At 52.8% G+C, this 27,183-nt stretch overlaps 10 protein-coding genes across 10 annotated transcripts; 7 read left to right on the top strand and 3 right to left on the bottom strand.

Annotated features, from left to right (window-relative positions):
* Nucleotides 1–683: 683 nt before the first annotated feature.
* Nucleotides 684–1,381, bottom strand: J4E87_001994 (uncharacterized protein; the record flags this gene model as incomplete). Its single annotated transcript, XM_049373634.1, has 3 exons — nt 684–1,130; nt 1,179–1,236; nt 1,326–1,381. The coding sequence occupies 3 exons, from the start codon at nt 1,379–1,381 to the stop codon at nt 684–686; spliced, it is 561 nt and encodes a 186-aa protein (XP_049237004.1).
* Nucleotides 1,382–1,710: 329 nt separating this feature from the next.
* On the top strand, nt 1,711–2,616 carry J4E87_001995 (uncharacterized protein; the record flags this gene model as incomplete). The annotated part of the gene is made up of 1 exon (XM_049373635.1): nt 1,711–2,616. The coding sequence occupies one exon, from the start codon at nt 1,711–1,713 to the stop codon at nt 2,614–2,616; it is 906 nt and encodes a 301-aa protein (XP_049237005.1).
* Nucleotides 2,617–3,583: 967 nt separating this feature from the next.
* On the top strand, nt 3,584–4,333 carry J4E87_001996 (uncharacterized protein; the record flags this gene model as incomplete). The annotated part of the gene is made up of 4 exons (XM_049373636.1): nt 3,584–3,637; nt 3,686–4,003; nt 4,051–4,234; nt 4,287–4,333. 4 exons carry the CDS (start codon nt 3,584–3,586, stop codon nt 4,331–4,333), a joined length of 603 nt encoding a protein of 200 aa, XP_049237006.1.
* Nucleotides 4,334–4,906: 573 nt separating this feature from the next.
* J4E87_001997 (uncharacterized protein) lies at nt 4,907–5,752 on the top strand (the record flags this gene model as incomplete). Its single annotated transcript, XM_049373637.1, has 2 exons — nt 4,907–5,085; nt 5,170–5,752. The coding sequence occupies 2 exons, from the start codon at nt 4,907–4,909 to the stop codon at nt 5,750–5,752; spliced, it is 762 nt and encodes a 253-aa protein (XP_049237007.1).
* Nucleotides 5,753–5,938: 186 nt separating this feature from the next.
* Nucleotides 5,939–7,633, bottom strand: J4E87_001998 (uncharacterized protein; the record flags this gene model as incomplete). Its single annotated transcript, XM_049373638.1, has 1 exon — nt 5,939–7,633. The coding sequence occupies one exon, from the start codon at nt 7,631–7,633 to the stop codon at nt 5,939–5,941; it is 1,695 nt and encodes a 564-aa protein (XP_049237008.1).
* A 4,717-nt stretch (nt 7,634–12,350) lies between these two features.
* J4E87_001999 (uncharacterized protein) lies at nt 12,351–14,150 on the top strand (the record flags this gene model as incomplete). Its single annotated transcript, XM_049373639.1, has 3 exons — nt 12,351–12,517; nt 12,582–12,941; nt 12,989–14,150. The coding sequence occupies 3 exons, from the start codon at nt 12,351–12,353 to the stop codon at nt 14,148–14,150; spliced, it is 1,689 nt and encodes a 562-aa protein (XP_049237009.1).
* Nucleotides 14,151–17,032: 2,882 nt separating this feature from the next.
* On the top strand, nt 17,033–19,608 carry J4E87_002000 (uncharacterized protein; the record flags this gene model as incomplete). Its single annotated transcript, XM_049373640.1, has 2 exons — nt 17,033–17,960; nt 18,008–19,608. The coding sequence occupies 2 exons, from the start codon at nt 17,033–17,035 to the stop codon at nt 19,606–19,608; spliced, it is 2,529 nt and encodes an 842-aa protein (XP_049237010.1).
* Nucleotides 19,609–20,879: 1,271 nt separating this feature from the next.
* On the top strand, nt 20,880–21,369 carry J4E87_002001 (uncharacterized protein; the record flags this gene model as incomplete). Its single annotated transcript, XM_049373641.1, has 2 exons — nt 20,880–21,095; nt 21,199–21,369. The coding sequence occupies 2 exons, from the start codon at nt 20,880–20,882 to the stop codon at nt 21,367–21,369; spliced, it is 387 nt and encodes a 128-aa protein (XP_049237011.1).
* A 1,377-nt stretch (nt 21,370–22,746) lies between these two features.
* Nucleotides 22,747–23,969, top strand: J4E87_002002 (uncharacterized protein; the record flags this gene model as incomplete). The annotated part of the gene is made up of 3 exons (XM_049373642.1): nt 22,747–23,297; nt 23,367–23,804; nt 23,930–23,969. 3 exons carry the CDS (start codon nt 22,747–22,749, stop codon nt 23,967–23,969), a joined length of 1,029 nt encoding a protein of 342 aa, XP_049237012.1.
* Nucleotides 23,970–24,126: 157 nt separating this feature from the next.
* J4E87_002003 (uncharacterized protein) lies at nt 24,127–26,766 on the bottom strand (the record flags this gene model as incomplete). The annotated part of the gene is made up of 7 exons (XM_049373643.1): nt 24,127–24,419; nt 24,467–24,592; nt 25,261–25,910; nt 26,037–26,203; nt 26,259–26,469; nt 26,529–26,567; nt 26,624–26,766. 7 exons carry the CDS (start codon nt 26,764–26,766, stop codon nt 24,127–24,129), a joined length of 1,629 nt encoding a protein of 542 aa, XP_049237013.1.
* Between the last annotated feature and the right edge of the window lie 417 nt (nt 26,767–27,183).

A 27,183-nucleotide genomic window follows, 5' to 3' on the forward strand; every position in this document is an offset into this window, starting at 1 on the left:
AGGCGATTGCTGCAATGCGCGCGCTAGCAACGATGGCTGGAGATTTATCGCGACTTTCGAGTTGCGGAAGGCACCGAAAACGAAGGCACAGTGTTGCTGTCGCCGTTGATTAAAGCTGCTTGCGTGGTAGTTAGCAGTCGAAACTGCGAGAGACACTGTGCTGTTATTCTAACAAAGAGGCCAAAGCGCTAAGGCATCGACGGTGAAGGTGAGTCTGGTAGACGCCCGAAAGGGAAGGAAGGTGAGCTGCAGGCCAGTTTTGTTGCAGATGGCGTAGGCAACCTACAGAGCTCACGCGTTCTGACGCGCGTTGAAGGCGAGTTGTGATGACAGAGATTACGAGCAAAGGTGATCCTGGTCCACTGGTAGCCGAAGTCATGGACAAACACACGTAAAATATGAGATCAATCTCTCAAAATGTGCAAGAAATAGAAGATAGTTGTGGTGACTGAAGGAACCGACAGTGGAAAGAGATGAAACCCATAGTCATAACAATATTGCAGTGAGGGTACCCCGCGTAATTCCACATATGTAGTGCAGTAGCGGTGTGTTGAGCAAGAGGCAAGTAACAAGTAGTGTAGGTATTTGGAGATAAGAAATGCCCTCGAGGATGCTATCCCACCTAACCCAACTATACAAAGGCGCCTATACCAAACCTCATTGTCACGATCTCGCGTCATGGCTCATCGGATGGTCTTTTGTACAAACTCCTTCTCCAGGCGTCCGACCTCCTGCTTGAAGGTCTCGACTTCTTTCCAGCAATCCAGCGGCCGGCGGTCGTGTGTCCGCAGACATGAGACGACAGCCTCCTTGGCCTTGGTGACATCGGCATCGGCCTGCTCCAACTTCTTCCTCTGCTCGAGCTTCGCCTTGAGCTGCTCGATCTCCTTGGTGACACTGTCCCTGCTCATGTCCTTTTGTCTTTGCTTCTCGGCGAGGGTGGAGCTGCTGGATGTCGCATCCTGGATCTTCTCGACTAGGGAGGGTTCATCGGACTGTGGGGTCTCGGTGGAGAGGGTTTCGCTGAACTTGGAGAAGTTCTGGGTTTCTTGCTCGCGCAGCTTCTCGAGCTCGGCGGTTAGGCGTTCCTGATACTGGAGTTCCTGCTGTCTTGATCGCGCCGAGTCTGTCTGCACGTGAATTAGCCCCAACTCGCCCATTCCAGCCATTGGACGTACGAAAGTGTTCTTCTGCAGCGATCCGACGAGTTCATTGGAGAAGCTGTAGGGGTGATCTCTGCGCGCAAATTATCAGCACACGACGTCACTGGCTGATTCATCTCTTATGAGGGGCTGGAGCCATTGGATGTGGGAGATGCGACGTACGAGGAGAAGACATGCTGCTTGACCTCTGACGAGGGTTTCGAGTTCTCGGCGCCCATGGTTGCGGTGGTGGCTCCTGGGGATTTCTAGGGCGATGATGCTGTTCCTGCAAGAAGTCGGAGCTGACGGCTTGGCCGACGAAAGCACGCTAGGAAACATCCCTGCAAACGATCCGAAGGCGCGTCAGGGAAACACCAGAAGTCTCCCCTCATGTTTGTGTTTGTGGGTTGCGCTTCCATTACTTGACAATTCACAACCCATCGCGAGAATACAACTTTAGCAACTCGCTGTTGTCCACGTGACCATCCATTGGCTATCATTACCTAGGTACCCAAACCACGACCTTCGACGACATCATCACAGCCAACCCAGCCCCTCTCTGCCCGCGATGCAGTCCTCCTTAAACAACTGGCTCAAGAAGCCAAGCCTCGATAAACAACCCGCACCGCCCTCAAACGCTCCTCCAATGGCATCATCAAAGACAAACCGGCCACCGCCTCCCCCAAAGTCTGTCTCTGCGCCGACGCGCGTTCCCTCTAACCCGACCCCTATGCCTTCCAACATGGAGAACTGGAACGACATACCCGACGACTTCCTCCAAGCACCCTCAAAACCGCGATCAAAGAAGAGCCCTCGTCCCTCTCGAACAGTCACGCCTGCTATCTCGCGCATACCTTCACCCATCTCCCTCTCTACCCAACAGCCAGCCATCCCGAAGCTCTTCGACCTACGCCCTCTACCGCCGAACGTCCAACTCGTGCCCCTCACCGAAGACTTGTTGCCAGCATTCAAGCGCCTGAATACCCTCACTCTCCCCATATCCTACCCAGAGACCTTCTACAAGGAAACAATGACCGAGCCACACCACGGCATTACCCTCGTAGCCGTGTGGCACTCGTCGCCTACGAATGCCAACTCAGCATCATCCACAGAGAAACCACATCTCGTCGGTGCCGTCCGATGTCGCATACTGCCTTCCTCGAACCTATACATCTCCACCATTGGCGTCCTGGCTCCCTACCGCTCCCACGGCATCGCTATGCATCTTCTACAGACGATAGTCAAGAAGGCCGTCGAGCTTCATGGTGTACGCTGTGTCACAGCACATGTGTGGGAGGCCAACGAGGAAGGCATGGAATGGTACAAGAAGCGGAACTTTGAGATACTCGAGAGAGAAGAGGGATACTACAGGAAGCTGAGGCCACAGGGCGCCTTCCTTGTGAGGAAGTGGATTGGTGTTGGAGACCTTCTCGGGAATGGTACTCAGCAAGAGAATGGAGCAGGCGGTGAATGAACAGGGACTGCCATCCGGTCACGGACAGTAACTACCGTTCATTTTATCCATGTGCCTCTCAACGCACTATTGCCACTACTCGCCTGGAGCCTTCTCGAGCAGTGTCAACCCCAAAATCTGGCTCAGCATGCAATAAGCCCACTCTTCTGCATCTCAATTATCCGCCCCCGGATTACGGTACAATCCTGCGATCGTCTCAAGCGTCGCGCGGGTTTTCCGTCAAGTGTTCCGACTACCAGTCTCACTGCTTGTATCGAACAATTTATCCTCTCGACATATGGAGAAGGGAAACGAATCACGATCGCTCTGGGGTGAGTGCGAGTCTGGTGTTGGGACATGGGTCAACTGGGTATCAATTTGCGGCTAAAACGTACCCCAGTCTATAAGCGTGGCCATGGATAAGAATAGCATCAAGGACAGTCGCGAAGCATTTCGGAACGCAGGCGAGCTTCGATTTGCCTTTAGGCAAGGACCTTTCGTGCAAGGCTTGTAGCTTTGTGTCGTGGGTAACTCGTCTAAGAAACGCTCTGCAATACACAGCAACAAACGCGGATATCTCCATAGATCGCAGCGCATTCTATCTGTTCAAGGCTTCCAAATGCGTTTTTTGAGTGCTTTGTCGTATTTAGCTGACTGCACGAGATTTCGCCATGCTTGACATTGCCTGTACCGTCACAATGGCACACAAACTCGCTAGCCACAATATAGGCGAATGCAAGAGCAGATTGGGATGGCCTCGTATCTGAGCTTGGCCCTGGCCAGACTGCATGTCTACAATGGAGCCGCGGGTGTTCAGAACAGGAGCCACAAAGCCATCATTGAGCCTGTCATTGACTTCCTAGACTTGAGCCGACTAGTAGCATGAGATCGTGGGTATAAGATGCTGTCGCTGTCCCATCAATTCAGACCCCTCAGCTGGATCAGCATCTTTTTCACGAATACATTCCTATCCGACTATCAAATCACCATGCAGCTCACCACGCTTGCGCTTTTGACAAGCCTTTCGGCAGTATGCTTTGCGGTAAGTAGCTCGATACTCGCAATGGTGGCTCATACTGACTCGAAATAGGCGCCAGCAAACAATCATGTTGACATCGTGCCTCGCCAGACGTACATAATTACATGCATTGGAGGCCGTTGCACCGACAACATCAGCCGGCCTACATCGGGTGTCCCGCAGCCGACGACAAGCAAAGTTACAACGACAACGACCAAGAAGCCAGAGCCGACCACATCAAGCAAGAAGCCCGAGCCAACACCTACAACCACTTCGAAGAAGCCGGAACCCCCCAAATCAAGTACGAAGCCAGCACCAACGTCGACCACCACGACCAAGAAGCCTGAACCGCCCACGACTAGCAAGAAGCCAGAGCCTACCCCGACAAAGGTGAGTCATTGTAGTCTCTCATCGTGAATACATACTAACCTCCTTAGACTACTATCAAGACGACTACAAAGACTACCGAGAAGCCCACAAAGACCACCACTGAGGAGACTGGCCCAAGCAGCACGAGATGCCCTGTACCTGCTTACTACAAGTGCGGAGGCTGGGATTACACTAAGCCTTGGGACGGCTGCACGGTTTGCGAAAAGGGCTCAACATGCGTGGAACAGAATGGTATGTGGAGACTAATGCGTCGTTCTTCTGCTACGAAACTAATTTTTGTTAGAATGGTATTTCCAGTGCGTGCCAAATGATGCCATTGTAGCGGAGTGATGAGATGGGTCGGCTTTCACACGCGTCTAGATAGATGGTAAAGCAGGTGCCTTCGCGTCTATATCTGCCCAGGCATCTTCAGAAAGGAGATCAGTTCCGTCTCTGTACCAAATATCAGCTAAGATACCTCACGCTTGTCTTTCACCTTCGCGCCACTTGCTCTTTCCTTTTGCAGAAGTGAATGAGCTCAGCATATACCCGAAGCCATCTTAAATTCATATTTCTCAACAAGGCGATGACCAAGGCTTACTACGCGCGTCGAAGCATGACAAGGCGCGTGTAGCGGATATGGTGGGGTAGCTCCAACACGTCCCTGGCACGCCCCACCATGCCAAATAATTCCCCATACCAACGTCATACCTACGGACTGAGCTCCGGCAGCTGCCGTGATGGTTGCATACTTCATTTCACGCTTTCCTTAGACTTTAGCTTCGTACCGTTCCTTACGACCTTATCTTCTGCACGCGCTTTCAACGCTGAACTTTCCAATTGACCCATTCCCTGCGCGTCGCGTCTCGTCACTACGATCTTCGTCTTCCAGCAGCCACAACAGCAGGTCTACGCATAGACGCAATGCCCGACCCACGAGTCTTCATAATCCGCCATGGCGAAACAGAATGGTCGCTCAACGGCCGCCATACAGGAGTCTCAGACATTCCGCTTACCGAAAACGGCGAGAAGCGTGTAAAGGCCACTGGCAAAGCGCTCGTCGGCGACGACAGATTAATCGTACCAAGCAACCTAGCACACATGTACGTCCAAACCCCCCTTCTGAAACTCCCAGACAACAACCCAATCAACCCCAAAACTCTCAGCCACTAACCCCACCCACACAGCTACGTCTCCCCCCGCACGCGCTCCCAACGCACCCTCGAACTCCTAAACCTCGGCTGCAAAGAACGCTACCCCTGGCACTCCACCTCAAAACCGCACACGCCAGACATCCGCACACACGCCACAATCGAAGTAACAGAAGCCGTCCGAGAATGGGACTACGGCGACTACGAAGGCCGCGTGACCTCTGAAATAAAAGCCGACCGCGAGAAACGCGGATTGGGGTCTGACTGGGACATATGGAAAGATGGGTGCGAAGGCGGCGAGAGTCCAGAGGATGTGACGGAGAGACTGGATAAGCTGATCAAGGAGCTGAGGGAGAAGTATCACCAGGGCAAGTTTGGGAAGGACGGGAAGCCGAATGATGTGCTTATTGTGGCGCATGGGCATATCTTGAGGAGCTTTGCGGCGAGGTGGGTGGGGAAGAGGTTGGAGGAGAATCCTAGCTTGATTCTGGAGGCGGGTGGTGTGGGGACGTTGAGCTATGAGCATCATAGTATTGATGAGCCGGCGATTTTGCTGGGTGGTGCGTTTGTGGTGGATGTTGTGGAGAAGGAACAGGAGGAGAAGAACGAGAAGTCGTAGGTATCTTCGTGCAAATCACCCAAGAGTCTACATCGCCTTGGGGTCTTATTAGATGTCATTGTTTGTACTGATGTTGTCTGCAGTGCACATGTTACATCACAGCAATCACCAGTAAGTGGGTTCAGTTCTTTGCATTCGTTGTCGTAGTCCCATCTGTTCTGTCTGTCTCAAACTCTGCGTATCTCATCAAGCTCCTGCAACAGCAACTTTTGGCATAGCGTTCTGATACTCTCGACTCCTCTTTTTCGCCAACATGCCGAGCTTATCGGCGTTCTTAAGCGCCCACAAGCCGAACTCACGTACCGCAAAAGCGTTCATCAGACTGTCCCGGCCATACTCGGGGTCGCTCTTGAGCTTGATCTCAGGAAAATCGCGACACAAGCCATCCAGTGCTAGCTGCGCCTTGCTGAGCGGACCCTGAGCAGCCTTCTCAACGACCTTGGCGATATCGACGGCGCGTCCATGGATCATACGGAGAGCGTCTAGATCCGAACGCAGGTTGCAGCCAACGATGATGGTCTCCTTGTCGACGAACCTGTGTAGCGCGTCCCGTGCTGCCGCCCAGCCCTTGAAGATCTTGTACCCGGCTTTTCGAGCTCCCTCCATGTCGTCCCAACTAAACAATCCGGTGACCGGGGAGTACCAATCTTTGACTTTTGCGTGCGGATCAGTACAGACAAGGTGGTTCATAAGGATTCGGCAGGTGATCAGATCAACAGCTGCTATCTTGACAACCTCGGGGCAGCCGTTTGCTAGCAGGATTTTGCTGCATGAGATGGCGACTGCGCCAAGGCCTGGTTTGGCCATGTTGCGTTCGGGGGAGGCTTTGAAGTCGCTTGACAGATACGTGGCCTTGTAATCTTCTTTCAATGCCTTTGGAGGAGGTATGTATTCGCCTTGTAGCATTTTTGGGAGATGGCACAGGCCGTCGAGCATCGTAACCACGTCGTACTGTTTAGCGGCACCGATCCGAGTCCACATAATATCGCAGGCGTTGACCTTTCCATCGTGTAGAATGAAGACATCTGATTGGATGAGCAAGCGTTGTGTCTTCGCCTGAATAGATTTGGCCTGGTCAAGCTCCGCAATGCCGCCCATGTTGATGCTGTTGGGGGCAGGAGGAGGTTGTTGGACTGGCAAGCGAGGTTGCTGCGGCATTGGACGAGCGAAGGCAGATTGCTGTTGCTGCACGGATGGTCTGGTTGAAGAGAGAGCCCCCCAAGTACGGGGAGGTGCTCCACGAGGGGCTGGACGACCTGCTTGGCCGCCACGACCTCGAGAGGAAGGAGTTTGTTGAAGCAAACCTTCTTGCCGCATTCGTTCTCGCTCGCGATTGCTGAGCATCCATGAGTCGCGGCCGGCCAAGTTCAATGCCTGACCTCCGACACCGTGAGCGTCCTGCTTGTGCTGTTTGAGGCCGGCTTCGGACCTGAAGGAACGATCACAACCACGGGTATCGCATGCAAAAGCGGCCGGATTGCTGGTATGCGTGGAGGATACATTAGACGAAATCGGGGCTCGGGGTGCCAGTACAGGTGCGTTTGCAGCCCTCATCTGGTTTATGGTGACTGGAGAGCTACCCAACCCGGTAACCGGGAGCACCTCGCGGACTTGTGTGGTCGTCGATACAGGAGTGCAACCTAGCATGTGGTTGTTGTAGTGGCCCAGGGAGCGGAAGGTGCGCTTGCAGTCGTTGCACTTGATGCCGACATCGCTATCGACGGAGTCAGATGATGATGATGCGCCATCATCGTAGTTGGGGACTACAGATGGCTCGTCGTTGGGTCTGTCGAGGTCAACGTACCCCGGGGCAACTACAGCGGGTGTCGGTGGCTGCGGCCTTGTTGTGGGGTGCTTCCAGTCGGCGCACGCACTCGCCATGTTGCTGCGATGATTACTGAATTGCTTCTGAGTAACGAACTGCTTCTGGCAACGATCGCAGTGAACCGCCATTTCGTCGATCGACGGGGTAAGCGCCGTTGTCAAGTTCGTAGATGCTGGTTGGGGAGGTACGTGACTGCTCTGTATCTGATGGAGCTCGAGGGCGTGCGAATCGTCGAAATACCAGCCGCAGGTGGCGCACACCAGCTTCGCAGTGCTGGTGTCGTCGTGATTGGCAGTGTGGTGGTTGAGCTCAGCTTTGCTGGAGAAGGACTGCTCACATATCGCACAGTGATAGGCGGCGGCCTTAGCGCGTCTTCCGCGCGCCATCACTGGTGAGATAGCGACTGGCAGTCACCGTCTTCGTTCTGTGAGGTAATTTGGCAGATCAGGCTTTGTTTGTGGGGTCAATATTGCGAGGAAGGCGCGACGGGCACGGACTGTGGGCGGGCGCGATATCACGTGCATCGCCGGAAGCTTCTGCCATTCACTGCTCATCCTTCATCTTCATAGTTAGCAGTGAGATATTTCCGAAAGCACACAAGAAAATATCAGATTACAGGTGGGCTTGCCGACTACAGGGTCATCGCGAATGAGGATACTGAATTGATACATGAGCCTGTCGTCCTTCGCGACACTGATTAGAGTATAGACCATTGACATGATGACAAACTAGCATCAGGAACAATGAAAACGCTACTCTACCTATCCAACGGCCCGACTTGATCTCGTGAGTGCACTCGGAAAGATTGAGCTACCTAGGTATAAAGTGAGCCTGGATGTCTTCGGAATACTTGGCGAGCTTGATGATCGAGCTAGTACAGAAGGCCGTAAAGCCCAGCATCAGCCTTCGTGAGTATGCTACCATATTCTTGTGATGCCTTCTTGGGAGAAGATGCCACTCTCAGCCATACCCTCGCACGAACGCAGTCAACGCGATAGATGAGCCGCATCAGCTGAAGAACTCTCCGTGCTTGGGACGCACAGAATTTGGCAGCGTATTACTGCCTTTATGAGCGATGATTACCAGAATTCTGAATTTGCGTACTAGTGTTATGTAGCGACACGACTCACCCGGAAGGTATTCGATGTAGCCAATATTAACATCTGCTAACATACAACACACCGAGTACCTCTAGGGCATCCTATGTCAGGCGCCCTCCTAACGAAACACGAGCTTCCTCGTAGAGTGACTCGATAGCGGTTCAGAGATCTAGAAGCAACGAGAAACGCGAGCCTATAGCCCGGTACCTTGATATGTGGTAGCATAGTCCATCTTGTACCCAAGGTACGCCCATCTCTTCTGCAAATGCTTCCTTTCAAACTGACCATCACAGAAGTCCAAATCACAATTCTTCCAGGTTCATATTGCCAGGTCCTTTTTGCTAGAGATCTTGGCCGTGTTCTCTTGGCGCGTATGTGACATCTCTTGCACTTTCCATGAAAGTATAGTCGACGACGGCGCAGCGAAAAGTACCCTTGGATGCACTGATATGTACGACGTGGAAAAATGCTTGACGCTTGTAACTCGCCCCAGCTGTCTGAACTCTGTTCTGACGCGCACCTCCGTCAACGCCTTACCGATGATGTCTCGGGTAGCCTTATTCGGGGCTATGAGGTCAATGAGCACATCGTCCGAGAGGAGTTGCTACCACATCCATTTGTGATCTAGATAGTCAAATCATGTTCAGGATTCCACGCGCAAAGTCAGCCCTGGAATACACACGTCGGTTTGGATGTTGAAACGCACTGAACAGCGTCTTTGTAGGCGTCTGGCAACTCTAACGCAATCATACAACTGATATTGACACATACATGCTTGCACTATCTACGCACAGCCACTTCCCTCACGCACCACCGTCAGCAGACCATCTACTAACTTCCTTGGCAACATCGCTCGCCCGAAAGAGCCTATACGAAGCTCGTGCGCTTCTTTCGTGTGGGATTCCGAGTGTCTTCGCTATACTCTGCGCCCAAAGGCGTCCACTTCACGCACTACTTCTACCCTTTGGATTCGAAAGCGTACAATCGTTTTTGGCGCATCCGTGAACCGGCTCACAAGGGTGATGTCGCAACCTTCGACTTCGGAAGAGGGTGGGGGAGAGTACATGTAGGAAATTCGACAATATGCATAGTCATTGCGAAAATCCGTCGTATTCCTTTTATGTAGCTGGAGAAGTTGACAAGCTACGTGATAGGATGGTGTTACGTGGAGTGCTTCCGGTTCTGAGGCTATGATGTTTTGACTGCCGTGACAGCCGGCGTATTCTTGTGTTGAGAGGCGGAGAAGGACATATGTATGTTGTATTGGAGGTAGTATCGAGACTGGTGTTGGAGTCGTAGTGTTTGGTGGCGTAGAAGACCTTACGGGGCTAGGAGTAGGGGTCCGCCACATTCGAGACATTGGGTCAGAATCGAGCTAAGCCAGTGCCTCCCCTCGGGTAGACGAAAGGCTGCTTATACCATCGCTATTCTTCTGGTTTGTTCCGCATGATTGCGCAGACCATCCTTGTTAATTGCGCAACATTGGGTACAAGCACATTGTCTGACTCTCTGGCTGAGCCACCACGTCGCTCGTGATGTTATCTCAACCAACCCACCTCATGCCTCGCATCGTCGTACCTCAGGACAAGTCTGAGAAGTTCTTCCATTCCCAGCTTAGAATGTAATATCCTCCTCTGAGGTCGAAGTCTTCGAAAGCGAAAGTGCTTGCCTCCAAAGCGTGCTATGGCGGAACCCAGAAGCAACTGAGTCCTTTCATTCGGCGGGAAGTCTTCGACGAAGACGTCGTCAGCAGTGAGCTTCGTCTGCAAAATTGCAGAGTACCACACGACCGGAAATGGCAATGTATGGCCGAATACTCGTATACGCGCGCAGTCATCGTAAAGGTAAGTTGCGAGACGTTTCGTAGGGTTGAATTGATGGTCGTTGTAGTCTGCAATCCATGAGCCGACGTACGATGGACACAGTTCCAATGCCTGGCAGGGAAGGACGAGTTGTTGGTATAGGATGTGATAGTCCGAGTCTGTATTTAAGCTGTACTGGCCGAGTCGAACGTGTCTTCGGGAGGCCCGTATGAGTTTGCAGAGAGGCAGGTACTCCTTGCGCTCTTGTTCCGTTGTCGGAGATATTATGACAGGCCTCACTTTCCCGTTGAGTGGTAGATACAGCCGATGTTCTGAAGCAAGTGCCTCGAGAAGTGCTTCCTGGCTTACTCCATACGCAAAAGCTATGTTCTCGAGGAGGAACTGGTATAGGCGTTGGGCTTTCCATATATTGTCTGGTGCAGCCTCTGCTGCGGAGCCGGGAGTGTGGAGTAGTGAGTCCATAGTGTCCGAGTGAGTTGGGCAGGATATGAGTATGAGAGAGAGACAAGGAGGTAAGAACAATGTCTTGCAGAAATACTCAAACGCTCAGCATTTGTACCTGTATTTTGACCTTGCCGAGAGTGATCCATGGTACATGCCACTCTGAGTCAGCGAAAGTGTTGTTGCTGGCATACTATTCGGCTACTATGAGATTTGTCGCGCACGCGATTGGATATACCATTCTTCGCGACGCGGACGAGTAGCAAAGCACTTGCAGTACGTCTGTGTTGTTAGCACCACGGCTCCGATCTGTACCCTCCATGTCGCCTCGCATACCACGTGTTGGACATGTGTCTCAAGAATCCTGCCCCAATGGCCATGCAGTCAAGTAGAGCGTTCAAGGAAGAAGATGATGGCCCGATTTGCGACATGATACGGACCTTTGTTGGGGATCGACTGTTCTTTGCGAACGCTTGTTACTGTGTTCTTGTTCGCGGGAAAGCAACCGAGCCAGGCAACAGATGTCGAGGACAAACCAACATGCCCATGTGGGTTTGGTGGACCTCGCTGACGTGGTTCGGCGTCCAAACGTGTAAAGTCTGCCGGGACAACATCGCAGCGGGTGTCGGCCGTAACACCAAGTACAGTCGACCACATTCGCCCCGTGGGAACGGCGGAACTCGAGATTAGCGTGACGACTGCGATATATCGATAAGTGAAGAAAGGAGTTGGAGAAGACGCCACCAAGACTGCGAAACTCGCGAGGCGCTGCTCGGACACGCACGGCTAGGCAATTCACGCGCTAAGTCTCAGCTGTGGGGCTCTGCGGGGTAGCTAGCGTGCTCTCCGCAAAATTGGCAGCTGCGTCCCGTCCTCGCAGGACGCGACGGCCAAAGTTTCCTGTAGAATGCGCACCTCTTGTGCAGTTTCGCGTCTTCATTACCCTCCGACGCCCACTTTTGATGATATCCAATACTTCTGTATGACGACACAATCAGGCTAAACGCATCTGAGATGCATGTGCATGCACCGTTTTCGGCCCTGCGTCCTATAGACCAGATAAGATGCAAGGCCAGCCTAGACGTGCGTTCGTCGACAAGGCATTCCCCAATATTGGCAAGCAAAAGCCTATGAAATGCCGGCCCCTGTGGGGCTTCAGATGAGAGAGAGTTGTGCGGGGGTCGCAGAGACCACATCTTGAACACTGAACCCCAGAAGGCGCACGCTACCCCTGGTCGTGGAGGTCGACGAAACTTGGGGATGCCGATCGTTCATAACGCGCGCCGTCCCACGTTGTTGACAGCTGCATCCTGGAATTGTTCCTCGGAATCCTTCCATTGCTTTTCGCTTCATCCTTCTTTTACTTTTTCGGAAATTTTCAATAGCCCAGTGCGGGTACAGCCGTCGCGATGGGTTTCCTCGGTATCGTCGAGGACAAGCACCTTGCCCATGTGCCGGCGACTGTCGTCCTCAGCGAGGAACAAAACACTCTCCCTGTGGCCGAAGGAACAGTGGCAGCTGCGACGTTGAAGCGTGGCACTGGTAGAGATGCAGACGTCATCTTGATACCTCAACCGTATGTGTGCCCACAGGAGAATTGTTCGGCGCATTCCAGCCGTAACATAGTTGACACCACGTAGCTCCGAAGACCCCAATGATCCCTTGAACTGGTCGTACACGAAGAAGATGACCATCATGGTCATCGTCGCATATGGCTCTGTGCTATACGCTGCTGTTCTGGCTCCTCTTCTGTCGCCCGCACTCGTAGTCATCGCGGCAGACTTCGGAAAAAGCGTCGGCGACATCACAGTAATCTCAGGATACATGCTACTAGTGACAGGAGGTGTTGGGCCCATCGTCAGTGCTTTGTCCAGGAAGTACGGAAAGCGCCCTCAGCTCCTGGTAGCGTCGCTCTTTGGTCTGCTTGGAACTGTCATAGGCAGTGCTGCATATAGCTACGAGGGCCTCTTGGCTGGACGTATCATTCAAGGAGGTTCCATGTATGTACATGACAGTTCTCATCGATTACCACATGCTGACTTAATAGTTCGGCTTTCGAGTCTCTTGTTGTCGCTATGATCGGTGACCTCTTCTTTGTCCACCAACGCGGTGGATTCATGACACTCATCCAGTTCATCTTGGGCGCCGCATCGAACTTCTCTGCCATTATCGTCGGGCCTATCGCAACAAATCTCGGTTGGCGGTATCTATTCCACATGCTCATTCCGTTCACGGCCCTTGAAGTTGTCTTGCTCTTCTTTTTCGTTCCGGAGACCAACTACAACCGCGACCATCGATACGATATCGACGAGCTATCCAACGACAACCTTGCCGATCTCGCTGCAGTCGAGAAAAGACATGCTGGGAACGATGAGAAAGCCGGAAGCGACGACATGGTACAGATCGAGACAGCAACTAGCTCACCGCCTGCCATGCGCCCGAAGAAGACCTTCGTACAGGAACTGGCCATCTTCACTGGAACCTACTCGAACGATAACCTTCTACAACTTGTCATCGCCCCCTTTGCTGTCTGTACAAACTTGGCTGTGCTTTGGATGGTCATAGTGACTGGAGGGCTCACTGCTTTCTTTGTCGCGCAATCGTACGTCATGGCCCAGATCTTCATGGCTCCTCCATACTTGCTCAGCGCAGCTGGCGTGGGTTACCTTTCGTTGGGTCCATTCCTTGGTGGTCTTCTGGGATCCCTTCTCCTTGGTGCGACGCTCGACCCACTTATCAAGTGGTGCGCGAAGAAGAATAAGGGTGTGTACGAGCCGGAATATCGCCTACTCGGTATGATTCCGTCCGTAACAATCGTGATCGGCTTATGCCTCTTTGGATTTTTCGCAGAGGAAGGCAAATCATACTATCTTACAGCCTTCTTCCACGGTATGGACCTTTTCGGCATCGTCATAGCCGCCATCGCGGCGTCTTCATACGTCTTGGACTCCTTCCGCGACATTAGCTCAGAAGTCTTCATCATGAACATGGTGTTCAAGAACTTTTTGTTCTACGCCTTCTCATACTTTGTCAATGACTGGGCGGCCAGCGACGGGCCAGCGGTTGTGTTTTATACCTTTGCAGGTCTGGCTGGAGCCATGATTATCACGACACCTGTATTCTTCTTCTGGGGCAAGCAGTACCGCAGCTACTGGCATAGGCACAATCTGCTGGAGAAGTGGGGCATTGCGACACATGCGGAGATGTAACTGTAGCGAGTTGTAGAGCTCAAGATAAGTTCAGAGTTCATGTCAGTGTCAGCTTATCGACAATGATCATACTGCGTTCCATATTCATCCCAAATGTCGGCTTCGCTGTGCCGTATTGAAAATCCCAGCCGCATCCAGACATGCAGAACAGGACACATCACCAACCCTTGCTCCAAAGCTGAGGAGCATACTCGGCTCCTTGAAGTACCCTAATCATATGCTCCTGTTCCAGGGATAACATTGAGAAAAGACGTTGGCCATAATTAGATCGCTATGATGGTCGTGACACAGCACGACGTGGCCTGAACAGGCGAAAAAAACCCGTCGAGAATCCACGAGCAGCGTCTGAAGATGGTGATACGTGATAGGAACCCAGGCGAGTGGAAATATATGAGTATGCATGCACAGCGCCGTTAGACCACGTTCGCTCGCTCCGATGCAGCTTTGCGATTGGGCGGATGTTTCGAAACATGTCCTGCATGTAAGATAGGATAAATTGCCGCGCTCAAGCGACACCGATGTGCACGCGGGGCGCAAGTTCTAAATCAGAACAGTCAATGATGCTCAGCTCGGGAAGCGCTAGAGTTGCGTAAGGGAGGCAAAGTTGAAACCTGCAGCACGTTCCAGTGTAGTCTTACGGGACACTCAGTGCGACAGCGTCCGACATTACCGGATGTTGGCAGTTCAATACCTTTCCATGAGTTTAACTGACATCATCTTACTGGGGCGCTTCGACAAGATAACACTGTACTCAACTGAAGATACGCGCGCTCGGTTCGGTTGAGCCCACATTGTCTGCTGCACGTTAACATATACCGAGCAAGATCTACATCGCCACACTTCTCGAAGACGCTTGAAGCGCCAACAGGCCCATCGAGACGCCCACGACATCAACCAAGCGCTCAGACTGCACGCCACCCAAGACGTCGGGCTTGCTACATCGTGGCAACTTGACACGTTCGATTAGAGTTGCAGCCACCAACCCTACCGCACGTAGTTGAGCGCGTAGACAATCTGGAAGCATAGCGGTACCTGAAGATCCGGCAATTTGGATTATCGGTTCTCACACTAATCTGATCGCATTGGGTAAGCTGAGGGTTGTAGGGCTGGCGGCTACGCATCGTCCATGTACGTCAACATGCGGGGCGGCCGGCAAGGTGGTCTTTGGGCGCCTAAAGGCTGCAAGATGCTGGAGTCTGTGTTTGTATGTTTCCAAGCAGAGATATGCGACTGGTCTGCTCTGGTCCGCTTGAGCGCTGTGAAGGTCATGCAGGGGAAAGAGTCTGAGTATGAGGGTATGACTGTATCACGGTGACAATCTCTTTTCAAGGAAGGGTGGACCTTACTCATGCCGGGCTGTGACCGCATCTTGTCGTTTGGCGAATCTGAGATCAGAACCGAGTCGTGGCAGAACTTCGCGATAGAGAGGACCCACTCCTGCCCAGCAAGGAACGGGAAGAAGGGTGGACCGACCCACGCCGTGCGATCAGACCCTTGACCGACTTGACCGACTCTTTTCATGAGCTTTTCCAGCGATCTACCGAGCTTCAACGCTCGTGCTGTAGTGTCCTTCGTGGTGTGTAGTGTCGGATGAATTGTTCCAACCAACGAGGACCGAGCGCGGCTTCCCTATCAAAAGCTTAACTTCACGCTAATCTAGATTCGGATCGTCAGCGCTTAAAACCTCGATCGATACCCAGTCAAAGCTTCGCATCACCAATGCACCCCGCTCCACCGGCCTGCTTTTTCCCATGCATTCGCTGCAAGTCTCTCCAGCAGGGCTGCTGGCCTCGGGGCTTCAGTCGCCCAATTCGCCCAATCTGTGGTCATGCGAACGAAAGGCCAGCCCATTCAGGTCCACCAGATGGAACTGAGCTACCGAGGGGCGGGAACCCTGAAGTCTGTGATACGGTTGCGAGGTGCGTCTTGGCACCTATACTATCACGCTATGACACTAGGTTGTTGAGCGGGTTATGCTATGGCCCTACGATGACGAGTTGTCTCACATCAGATGGAAACTCGGTAAAGAGGGGGTTGGGACGTTGATGCAGTGCAACACCTCCAGGACGTTCTGGAGATGAACAGCATGTAAGAAACGGGCACAGATCGAATGGCGATGTCCGCTGCAACCGAGAGCGCCTCCCGCCCGAAAAGGATGACCAAGGCCGGTCCGCTTCCATGACGGACCGCCACTCGCCAGTCACAGCGCTGATCCTGCATGATGCGCAGTGCGCAGCGAGGCGATAGCAGCCCTCCGATAATTTAATGTGTATTGCTGCAGCCCGCGAATGTGACGGCGCTTTGGATCCGTCATTTCTCTTTTAGGGACCCCTGTTTGACTTGCTATCACACCTTGGCCCAATAGCGCGGGTTCTGGTGAGCGGTTGAATATCATTTACCATTTGCTGCCACGATACGACGGTTCTTACCCTTGCGAGTCACCCGCACTCCACTTGCGCATGGAACTTAAGGAACCGGACTGCTGCTCGCGCACGGTATCTGAACATAAGCATTTCGCTGTTACGTCTTTTTTTGTTTGTTCGTACCCGTTTGCGACTATACCGAACATCTTTAATCGCCTTTATCGCATTGTATGTCGGATTAAGCGGTGGATAAGTCGTTGCTACACGGGAACCTCTGCGCCACCGTAGGACACACCCCCGGATCCAGGTTCCGCTGCACCTTGCACGCATTGTCACAGCAAATCCTACATCTCGGTACCCATGTAGGAACGGACCCCCGGATGTTCATTAAGCCTCTGCTACCCCAAATCAATATCCGTTGGCCTAGGACGCATTCCCGCAGTATTCCGGCTTCTGCTGGCAGAAGTGTTTCACGACCACCACGCCAATTGTTGCGAAAACAAACCCAACGACGCGAATATGCCGGTCCTTCGGGAAGCTCTCGTGGAGCGGACGGGTGTGGCCATGGAGCAGCTGGGCGTGGCAGTGTCGCACACAGAAAGAGAGATTGTCGAGTCCGTCTCGGCATTGCTTCGACGTGTGAACATACCTTTCAACAGCACAAGCCCAGCTGGTCTCATAGAAGCCAACACCGTGGACCCATGGAACAAAAGTGGTAAATATGCGCTCGCATATGTCTACTTTTGCATACCTCTGCTTGTCATCGCAGCCTTGATGCGATACTATCATCTATTCACGGACAAGATCCGGACAGCTCTACATCAAGAAGAGGTATTACAGTCCTCGACGACATCCTCTCCCGACACAGATTACGAAATGTCGGTACTTGATACTGACAAGTCCACCATGAAGTTCTTTCCTCGCGAAGGCCCGCTACCCAGCGCGCCAAAACAACAATCCAGCGTTTCTTCTGTCGGGCCGATCAACAACCTGGTGGCGTTCTTCCGGTTCATCTTCTACCGGCCAATCCCACAGATCAGGGTCAAGAAGGGATGGAGGCCAATCGTGTTCCCATCTTTGGCTATCGTCGTGATAGTGTTCTTAGCTCTGATCCTTGGAGTTCTGTACTGCACCCTTCCGCAGCCGCTGTTCTGGGATAGTATCGCTTATGGTTCGCCTCCATTGGCAGTTCGCTCAGGCATGATGGCCGTGGCACTGATGCCATGGATCGTTGCGCTCGCAACCAAGGCAAATCTCATCTCGATGATCACCGGCATTAGCCATGAGCGATTGAATGTGTTGCACAGATGGGCGGCGTACATCTGCCTGTTGCTGAGCATCTTGCACACTGTCCCCTTCTACGTTACACCCGTCTGGGAGAAGGGCGCGCAGCAAGCGTTCCAGCAGCTACTTCAGCAACAGAGCGGGATGTACATTTACGGAACTGGTACGACTACCCTCCCCAATGACGGATCAAGTACTGACAGTTTTCAGGTATTGCAGCACTCGTGCCACTGTGCTTCCTATGTACGCATTCTATTGCGCCTCTCCGCCACCGAATGTACGAACTTTTCGTGGCTCTGCACGTACCCGTTGCCATTGTCTTCCTCGGAATGATGTTCTGGCATTGCAACAATTACCTAACGTCATGGCACTACTTACTGTCTACTCTGGGAATCTGGCTCCTCTCCTACTTCATGCGCCTATTCTATCTGAACTGGACTCGCCCAGGCCAGCTATCCTGGCTCATTGGCGATGAGGCCGCCGTCACGCTCATGCCGGAGAACGCCATCAAGATCACTATCCCGACCAAGATGCGGTGGAGACCCGGACAGTATGTCTATCTCCGCATGCCTGGAATCTCGGTCTTCGAAAACCACCCTTTCACGATCGCTTCGCTATGCAGCGAGGACTTCCCTTCAGAGTACGGTGAGGGCTACCGAGACATGGTCCTCGTCTTCCGCCCATTCGGCGGCTTCACGAGGAAGGTCCTCAACAACGCTCTCGATCACGGCCCATGGCACACATACCGTGCCTTTGTCGATGGCCCGTATGGAGGCATGCAGAGGCGTATTGAGGCATTTGATGACGTCGTACTCATTGCTGGAGGCAGCGGTATCACTGCCATCGTCTCGCAGTTGCTGTCTCTTATCAAGAACATGCGCGATGGCAAGGCTGTTACCAGAAAGATCCATGTGATCTGGGCCCTCAAGCGTCCCGAAACCATGGAGTGGTTCAAAGAAGAACTGCGCATCTGCCGCGAGTATGCGCCTCCCGAGACGGTCGAGTGCCAATTCTACATTACCGCTGCGAAGCGCAACCCACACGGCGGACTTGTCAGCGCAAAGACGCCTACCCGTCCTGTGTCGATGTTCTTTCACGACAAGGTCAACGATGCTTTCCAGAACATCGCCGACCACCGCCTTTCCGGTGTTTCCGGTATTTCCTCAAAACGACACTCGGCGCTTATCCGCGACGAAGCACAGGGAGACCCAGAGAAGGAGTCTGAACTGCGTCGCGAGAACGAAGACAGCATCACAGCGCTTCCACAAGCGCACATGGTCCCCATCAATCGGGGCCACCTCGCACCACCACGTCCAAGTTACAATAGCGGGCGAAACTCTGCCGAATCAGCACATAGCTCGAACCCCGATCTTATAGCGCCTGCGCCACGCGGACTTGCTGCCCGACGTCAAGAACGCAACCTGTCCCTCGACATCAGTCAAGCCGTCTCTTCGGGTTCCGGCGCGATTAATCCGGACATCTCCCACAACCCTACCGAAGGCGGGCAGGGTTTCGACTTCGGTTTCCCGTCCACACCTACTGAGTTCCAAAAGAACCTCATGCGCTTCGCATTTCTACCTGCAGCCGTCAAGAAGAAGGATGGCTGGAGCACCGAGTACGGACGCCCGGATATACCATATCTGCTCAAGGGACTGAGCAAGAACTTTGGGCGCAGAACGTGTGTGTTCGTTTGCGGACCCCCCACCATGCGCGTTAGTGTGAGTGAGACGATTGCGCAACTGCAGAGGAGTGTCTGGAGTGACAGTGGGCGCGATGAGATTTTCCTCCACGCCGAGAACTACGCCTTGTAAGGCGTGGGTGTACTTTTCTTTACCTTCATTTGTGCATAGCGTTTGGATGGCTTGATGTATATACCCCCTTTCTTTTCTTTTCTTTTTATACCTCTGTATCTGTACGATGATCGACAACGTTAGTATCTGTCGCAGCTAGAGACTATCGAATAACATCTTGATTAGTGGTTGTAGCAGTCGAAGAATCCTCCTAACAGGCAATGCAGCCACGAAAGGGCTGTGTTGTATGTTACGTAGTTTCTTCGACTGCTACAACTATCTGTATCAGATGATACAAAGAGTTCTTTTACAGTGCATATGTTAAGATTGAGTCTAGAATTATTCAAGGTTCAGCTTACTCTGTCTCAACGAAGAATTAACTTTGCTTCGTTGACTCCATAGAGTTTGCATAAAAGCTGACACAGAATGTACGCGTTCAGGAGACATTGTGCTAGCATTGCCTGGCATGCATTCAGCCTCGGCAAGACAACATCCACCAACGCCATGGCGAAGCACCGCGTGCCATACCACGGGCAGTAGGAACATGGAGGCTTGATACTTGGAGTGCTCCTCCAGCGGCACATGGTCGTCACGCTCTCATACCATTGTCACCTTCTGCATCTGGTTCGCCCACTGCCTGCCAGGAGTACCCTACCCCTCCTGATGCGAGCTGGTGGGGTCAACATTCACCCATGAACCTCGCGGCACAATCAATGCATCCTTGTCGCTGATTGTGGAGAGGGTGTGGGTGCGGAGACACTATCCCGCGCTTTAATGGGCGTGACAAGCTCGAGTGCGGCACAGCGCTATGGTCGTACGGGCGCAAAAGCAAGCAGTCGTGGTTCAGCAGCATGTCGCAGTGGGTGAAATCGCTGACCGCCTGCTCGCCCGGTGCGATACGCGCTGCGTCGCGGATGTTAGCATGTGCAGCTTGGGCGACAGCTCAGGGCGGCTGCGTACGGGCGCATGGGGACGGCAGTACATAGGGCTGCAGCCGGCTAAGAGGAGATGAGGGTGTGGGATAGATGGGCGTTCGCAGGCCTTTGCTTTTTGGTGAGAGGGTTTGAGAGCCGGACTGGCCGCTTGGCGCATCTCACTCGCCCTTTGATCCCAAACCACATCAGCGTGCATATTTCCCCTTCCTCCTCCACGCAGGCCTGCTGTAACGTTTCCCAGCAGTCGTAGCCCACTAGTAACAATTGCTCCGCCCGCATCCTCTCCAGCCGTCACACACGCGGAAGCCAGGGCGCAGACTTCCCGATCGACCATGTTCTTAAGATAATTATGTGCACATGTCCGCCATCCCAGTGTCTGACCTGGGCCTCAACTCGAGCGAGAGCAGATATCTCCAGCAGCAAATTGCCGCCTCGCAGCAAGGCTCCAATTCCTCGCGCGCTGCCTCTCACGCCTCCAGCCAAGGCCGTCTCCTCCTGGATCCTTCTAGTTTGCAGGCGCTCAGCGCCCACTTTGACCGTCTGATGTACTCCATCCAGCAGCGCTGGCAGTATGTGAGTTGTCATGTTCATAGCTTCACACGGTGTCGATTGTTAGTGGTGTAGTACTGACAATGGCCAGCTCACCCAGCAGACACAAACAGCAACCCAAATACAGTACGACCGCGCCGGCAACGCCATGCAAATGGCCGACGCTGAAATCGCCCGCTTCCGCGCCATCCTCCGCGAAATCGACGAGCTCCAAGTAGAATTCGACAAAGTCCGTCGCATTGGAGAGATTGTCAAGGGCTTCAAGTCGCGCGTCGACCGTCTAGACCGCCGGATATGAACGCATTCCAGTACGCTGGACCGGCACCTCCCAGTACCACAAGCTACCTTACACCCACCAACCTACCTACACTCCTTTACCGCTACGAACAGACATACCTCGTCCCCACGGATACCCACACTATACCTACTAAGACTGGAAAGCCTCGCGGCATGGAAAACACTGGGGGATACCTGAGAGATTGAAAAGCCCCACGGCTCATGGCGTTTTGGTTGCGTTTTGCAGGACCCTTTGCTTTTGGGAATACCCACGTCTCGTTTTGCGCATGTCTCAGTTTGCTTCGGATGCCGTACCCTTCTCGTGTCGTTTGTGATACTCTGGATTGCTTCTTTTGGATTGTTGCGTATTGCTGCGAACCACCGCCTGTTGTACGTCATTGTGGATCGCTGTTGCACGACCCGATACCCTGTTCAGCTTCCGTATGTATGCTTTGCCCCTTTGAGTAATTTGCAACACCTGCTTCGTATTCTTCTTTTCTTGGTGATTAAAACGAATATCGCACCGATCGGTGAACTATCAAGCTCTTCTTGCTGGGTGATGTTGATGAGCCTCCGCTCTTGAACTCGCGTTGCCCGTTTCCATTGCGTGTCGAATTGCCTACTACCTAGGTACCTAGGTAGTTTACGTTCTTTCAGAGGGCACAAAGATGTTGCTTTACGAATGCAGTGACCAAACGAACCTTCAATGCATCCATTCTACAGCTCAATGTCCGTGTTGCCGTAGACATTGATCTCCGACATGTTCCTATAGATGTGGTCGCACAAGGCAAAGCATAGTCGCAAGCAGCTACAGCACTTCGCAAGCCCAGAAGGCCGCACTATCCCCATACCATTCTAGAGCATCGTAATCAATCACACATATTCAAGAAAGCTGTCTCAATCGCCGTTTGCACATAAACACATGCATGTCTCTTTCGAGTTTAGGCTCCCTGACAGCCCTGGGCTAACCTGACATGGCTAGGCAGCCATGCATCTACTTCCGAGGTCCCTTGGCTGTTAAGTTGGTACTGCCATCACCGTACCACACTGAGCAGCACCTGGACTTTGTGCCAGACATCTAATTTACATCATTCATTGATATCCATATGCCCCTATCATGCTCGTCCCGCCCTAGTAAAAGGGCAGATCCAAGCGTGTGTTTGTTCCTCTGACCGTCAATTGCTAACGCCCATGGGGTCCGGGGATGCATCAATCAAACGGCTAGAACGGCCCTGTTCAGGCGGACAATTAAGCCGTATCTGGCCTTAGGGGACGGGCGCAGCAACTATGATGGCTATCCTGCAGCCACCCGTGAAGAAGGAATGGGCTGGGCAGTCCCATCGCGTTTTCGCACGGTGTCCTCTCTCGACTTCCTGTCAAACATTATGGGTTCGTCGCTATGCCCAAACTTCTTACGCGACCAGGGAGCCATCCGCTACGCTCACTATCGCGCACAGCGCAGTCACACTGGAAGTTGATCTTGGCTATCGCTTCTTTGTTGCTCGTTGAAGCGTACGTCCACGTACACAAATACGATGTCCCTCGCCCGTCGCCGCCCCTCGATGCGCCCTTCTACACAGGATGTCAGGACCCCGTCCTGAATACGACCGCACGCGAATCTGCCGTGTTCATGATGCTCGCACGCAACTCGGAGGTCAAGGGTGCAGTCTCGAGCGTGCGAAGCGTGCAGGAGCAGTTCAACGACAACTTTGGGTATCCCTGGGTTTTCCTAAATGACGAGGAGTGGACTGAGGACTTCAAGCGGAAGGTGGGCAAGGCAGTCGGAGAAGGCGCAGACGTCAAGTTCGAAGTCATTCCCAAGGAGATGTGGGGGTATCCCGAATGGATCGACCAAGCCCGCGCAAAGAAGAGCATGCAGGATATGAAGAACCGGGGTATACAATACGGAGGACTAGAGAGCTACCACCACATGTGTCGCTTCCAATCTGGGTACGTCGCAACGTCTACCTCAAGCCTCTGCCCCATACCCAGCGCACAACACTGACAACAACCCCACAGCTTCTTCTACGACCACCCCGCCCTCCTCCCCTACAAATACTACTGGCGCGTCGAGCCCAGCATCTCCTTCACCTGCGCCATAACCTACGACCCCTTTGTCGAAATGGCCCGCCACAAGAAACGCTACGGCTACACAACCGCCCTCTGGGAGCGCGGCCAGACCGTCCCCTCCCTCTTCCGCAAACTCTCCCTCTACAAGAACGAATACCGCCTCCCCACCTCCACGCTCTGGACTGCCATGATCGACGCAAGCTGGATGCCGTGGCCCTTTCGTCGCATGCTGGCTGCGCTGCGCAATAGGGATGAGCGGGGTGATTTGTGGAATATGTGTCACTTTTGGTCGAATTTCGAGATTGCGGATATGGATTTTTTCCGTGGGGATGCGTATCGAGCCGTGTTCGATTATCTAGACCGTGACGGCGGGTTCTACTACGAGAGGTGGGGTGATGCACCTGTACATTCGCTGGCTGCAGCTATGTTGTTGCAGCCGCAGGAATTGCATCATTTTAGTGATTGGGGGTATATACATGATGATTTGCAGGTTTGTACTTTTGCGAGTACAGAACAGGAGAAGGCGAAGGGGATCAAGATACCGAGGTATGAGGATAGTGATGGGGATGGGAGGAAAGAGCTGGGGTGCAGATGTAAATGCGATGATAAGGCTAGGATTGTAGAACCGGTATGCTTGAATAGAATTGGGCTGACGACTGGGTAGTCGTCAAGTGTCCTGTGTACTTGGCTACCACGTTACGTCCCGTTTCTACTCTATGGGATGTCTGTACTCTGGTGGTGTCTCTGTCTCTGCCCATTGGAGATCCACGTGCCCGCCTGACTTCACCACCTCCTCGGTAACATCATTGCCGTTGATGACGAGCTGACTTCCGAACTTGATCCACTCATCAGCTCCACGTATGCGAGCCCAATAATGCCCATCTCGCCGTCCACCCGCAATCTCCATTCCGCAGATAACCATGTCCCACTTGTCCGCTGCAATGATGTGGATACCCTGCACGACAGTTCCCTCGTCGTAAGTACCCGCGCGCACCCGATTGACTGTGTAACGTCAGTTACTTGTCCAATATAAGTGAAAAGATACGCACATCTGATTGTTCTGAGCGCGACATGACGCTCGAGCTCAGCCTCAAGCTCCTCTCTGAGGGCGAGTAGCTTCGCGGTTTCCAGAATCGTCCGGTAACCTGTGCGAACCATCATGAATAGGGCAAGCGCTATAGCCGAACCGAGCCAGGCGATTGGTTCGAAATTAAGGAGGGCTAACACAAGGCGTGTACATCTCGCAGGTAGATTGGTGATGAAAGTCCAGAAGTTGATGCATAGCAGTAGGATGCGAGCCAGAAACCTCAGGATGGCCATCACAAGAGCTTCTAGCATGGCGAAGATGGTGGTTGTTGTTATTTCCGGTAGCCGTTGGGTTCTTTCGTTTTGCGCGGGAGAATGAGAGTTGGAGTACTTCTTGGTCGCGGTCGAAGAAGGTGAGAGCGATAGCGGGGACTAGCCAACGAGCTCCGACTGTATGGTTTTTTTATTCACTTGAGCAAACGTTCTGGTGCGATTCTTTCGTAATAACCATATTGCTAGTACGCAGGTGTAAAGCTGGCGTATTGTACGGGCACATGCGCGGTACTGCACGGATCGAAAGTTTCACTGATGAACTTGGGTGAATACGTATCTAGAAACAAGAAGTGGGTAAATCCTTCCTAGTGTATACAGCCAGAGTGGAGAGCGATTAGACGACCAGATGTGTCAAGCCGTGTTGTTTTAGACGATCAGTATCTCCGTGCTCTTCCTTCTTTGAACGCCCCAGGATCATTCAGCAGCATACTGCGCACGTCATCCATGGTAAAGCCTTTGTGTCTCTCACAACAAGCCTCCATACATCGTAATATCTTTCTTGGCCATTCCACATATTTCGTCCATTCTCCACTTTCATCATCATCTATAGCTGCCATGATCAGAGCGTTCCATTGAACAGTCGCCCTTGTAGGAGTTTTCAAAGCCATTTTTGGAGCAGCTATCGACGATAGAATGAATCGTACCGCGCAAAAGTGGGCCATGATGACGTTGCCGAGCTGATTTGTGCGGTCAAACATGCGCATGAGTGCTTCGTGTGGCCAGGTTGAGAAGATCGTGAGGATGACCATCATAGCTGCAAAAGACCGGATGGGGTATGGAGCGCCAGGAAGTGGATCCGTAACATTCTCCCAGTCGATGTTGTCAAACGCGAGCCCGAAGTCTTGTGGTAAGATCGGGTTAGCGAACGGAAAGAGACCCAACGGCGAGTCACGAGGTATTGGGAGTTCGTCAGTTTCGATTTCCAGGTCTGAGTGCAGCAGGAGTCGAAGTGTTTCGGTGAGCTGGCCAACAATGGCCTTCTCGATGGAATGTATACCAGTTCCATCCATTATGCTGGAAAGGAGTTTCAAAGACAGTAGAGCCTCGTGCAAAAGTTCCTGGTCGACTTCAGGGAACTTGGTAAATGCGGTGTCCATAGCTATAGTGTCCAGGCCTTTCTGTGTAGAGAAAGGGCTGCGAAAGCCTTCGCCTATGATAAGCTGAGAGAGGAATGAGCATCCCCGCAAAGATAAGAAGTGTTCGAGAAAACCGTCACCTATGTAGCTTGACTGGAAGCACAGTAGGTAAGAAGTTGCTAACATGATATACGATTCCTCAGCCGTCGGGGGCCAATTAGCGAAGGCGTCCTCGAGGCCAACGATGGCTTTTTGTCGATGTTGGACCGCCAGAGCAGTCTGTGGATTTTCAACTTGAACGGCAAGATGAGATCCAGCAAGAGCTAGCATAGCATCCATGAGATATGGGTACTGCGTAGTCAGTGATGTTAGGTCTCTTGCACGGTGAGCCAGAGGTTGCACTCACTTTATGGCACGCTGCCGGAACATCGGTGACCCAAAGCTCTTCCCAGTCGTGCGGGATCCAAGGATGTGCTGAGACGAGATAGTGATGAAACAGCTGCATATCTTCTGAGCTGTAGATAGTAGGTGTGTCGGAAAGCTTAACAACTTGACGAGGACTTGACACTGCCGACTCGATGTAGTCACGCCGTGCGTGCTTGAATACATCGGGGTATCTGCAAACCACTAGAATAGTTGGTGAGATATTGATCTTAGTTCGCAACACCACACTTACGTCCGCGCTTGTCGCAGTTCGCGCATGAAGGCCATGTCTCTGGACACTAACACAGTTTAGTGATATGATGAGGCACTGGCAAGTGGATGCGGTACCTTGATCTTACGTCGCTTGCACGGGATGCAGCCCAGACGACTTTTAGTGTGCCCGCGTCGCTGTCGTAACCCTGCCGGTGCGGGTGTGTCGCCGCTAGAGGCGGTGGTGCTGCTAGATGTGAGTTAGGTATAGTTTTGTGCATCGCGTGAGAAGCGTACGATTGGTCAGATCCATTCACATTGTTTTCTTTTGGTCGTATGGGTTGCTTCGATACTCCTGCATGGTGTATCGTTTGCGGAACATCGTCAGGTGCTTTGGGATCGTTGGCAGGAACGCTGCTCCCAAGGAAGTCGCCTATGCCGTCCAACACAATGTAGCCATCAAACAAATCGTCCATGACTGCAAGTGTGCCGAGTAAAGAAATAGATGTGATGCTGCAATCTACATTATTCCATGTCACCGGTGGTGTTGCCTGAATCGACTGGGATGATGCCAAGCCGTCAAGGTGTCATCGTTCGCTGGAGGCCTTGTAGTCGGAACGTCGGCGTCAGCGGCGCTGGATCCGAGCATTACAAAGACAATTGACGCTAGAGGCCATGAACTCTGGGTGCGTGCATGT

Source organism: Alternaria ethzedia (genome assembly GCF_023757985.1).
Source record: "Alternaria ethzedia strain BMP 0044 chromosome Unknown scaffold_3, whole genome shotgun sequence".
Taxonomy (NCBI): Eukaryota; Fungi; Ascomycota; class Dothideomycetes; order Pleosporales; family Pleosporaceae; genus Alternaria; species Alternaria ethzedia.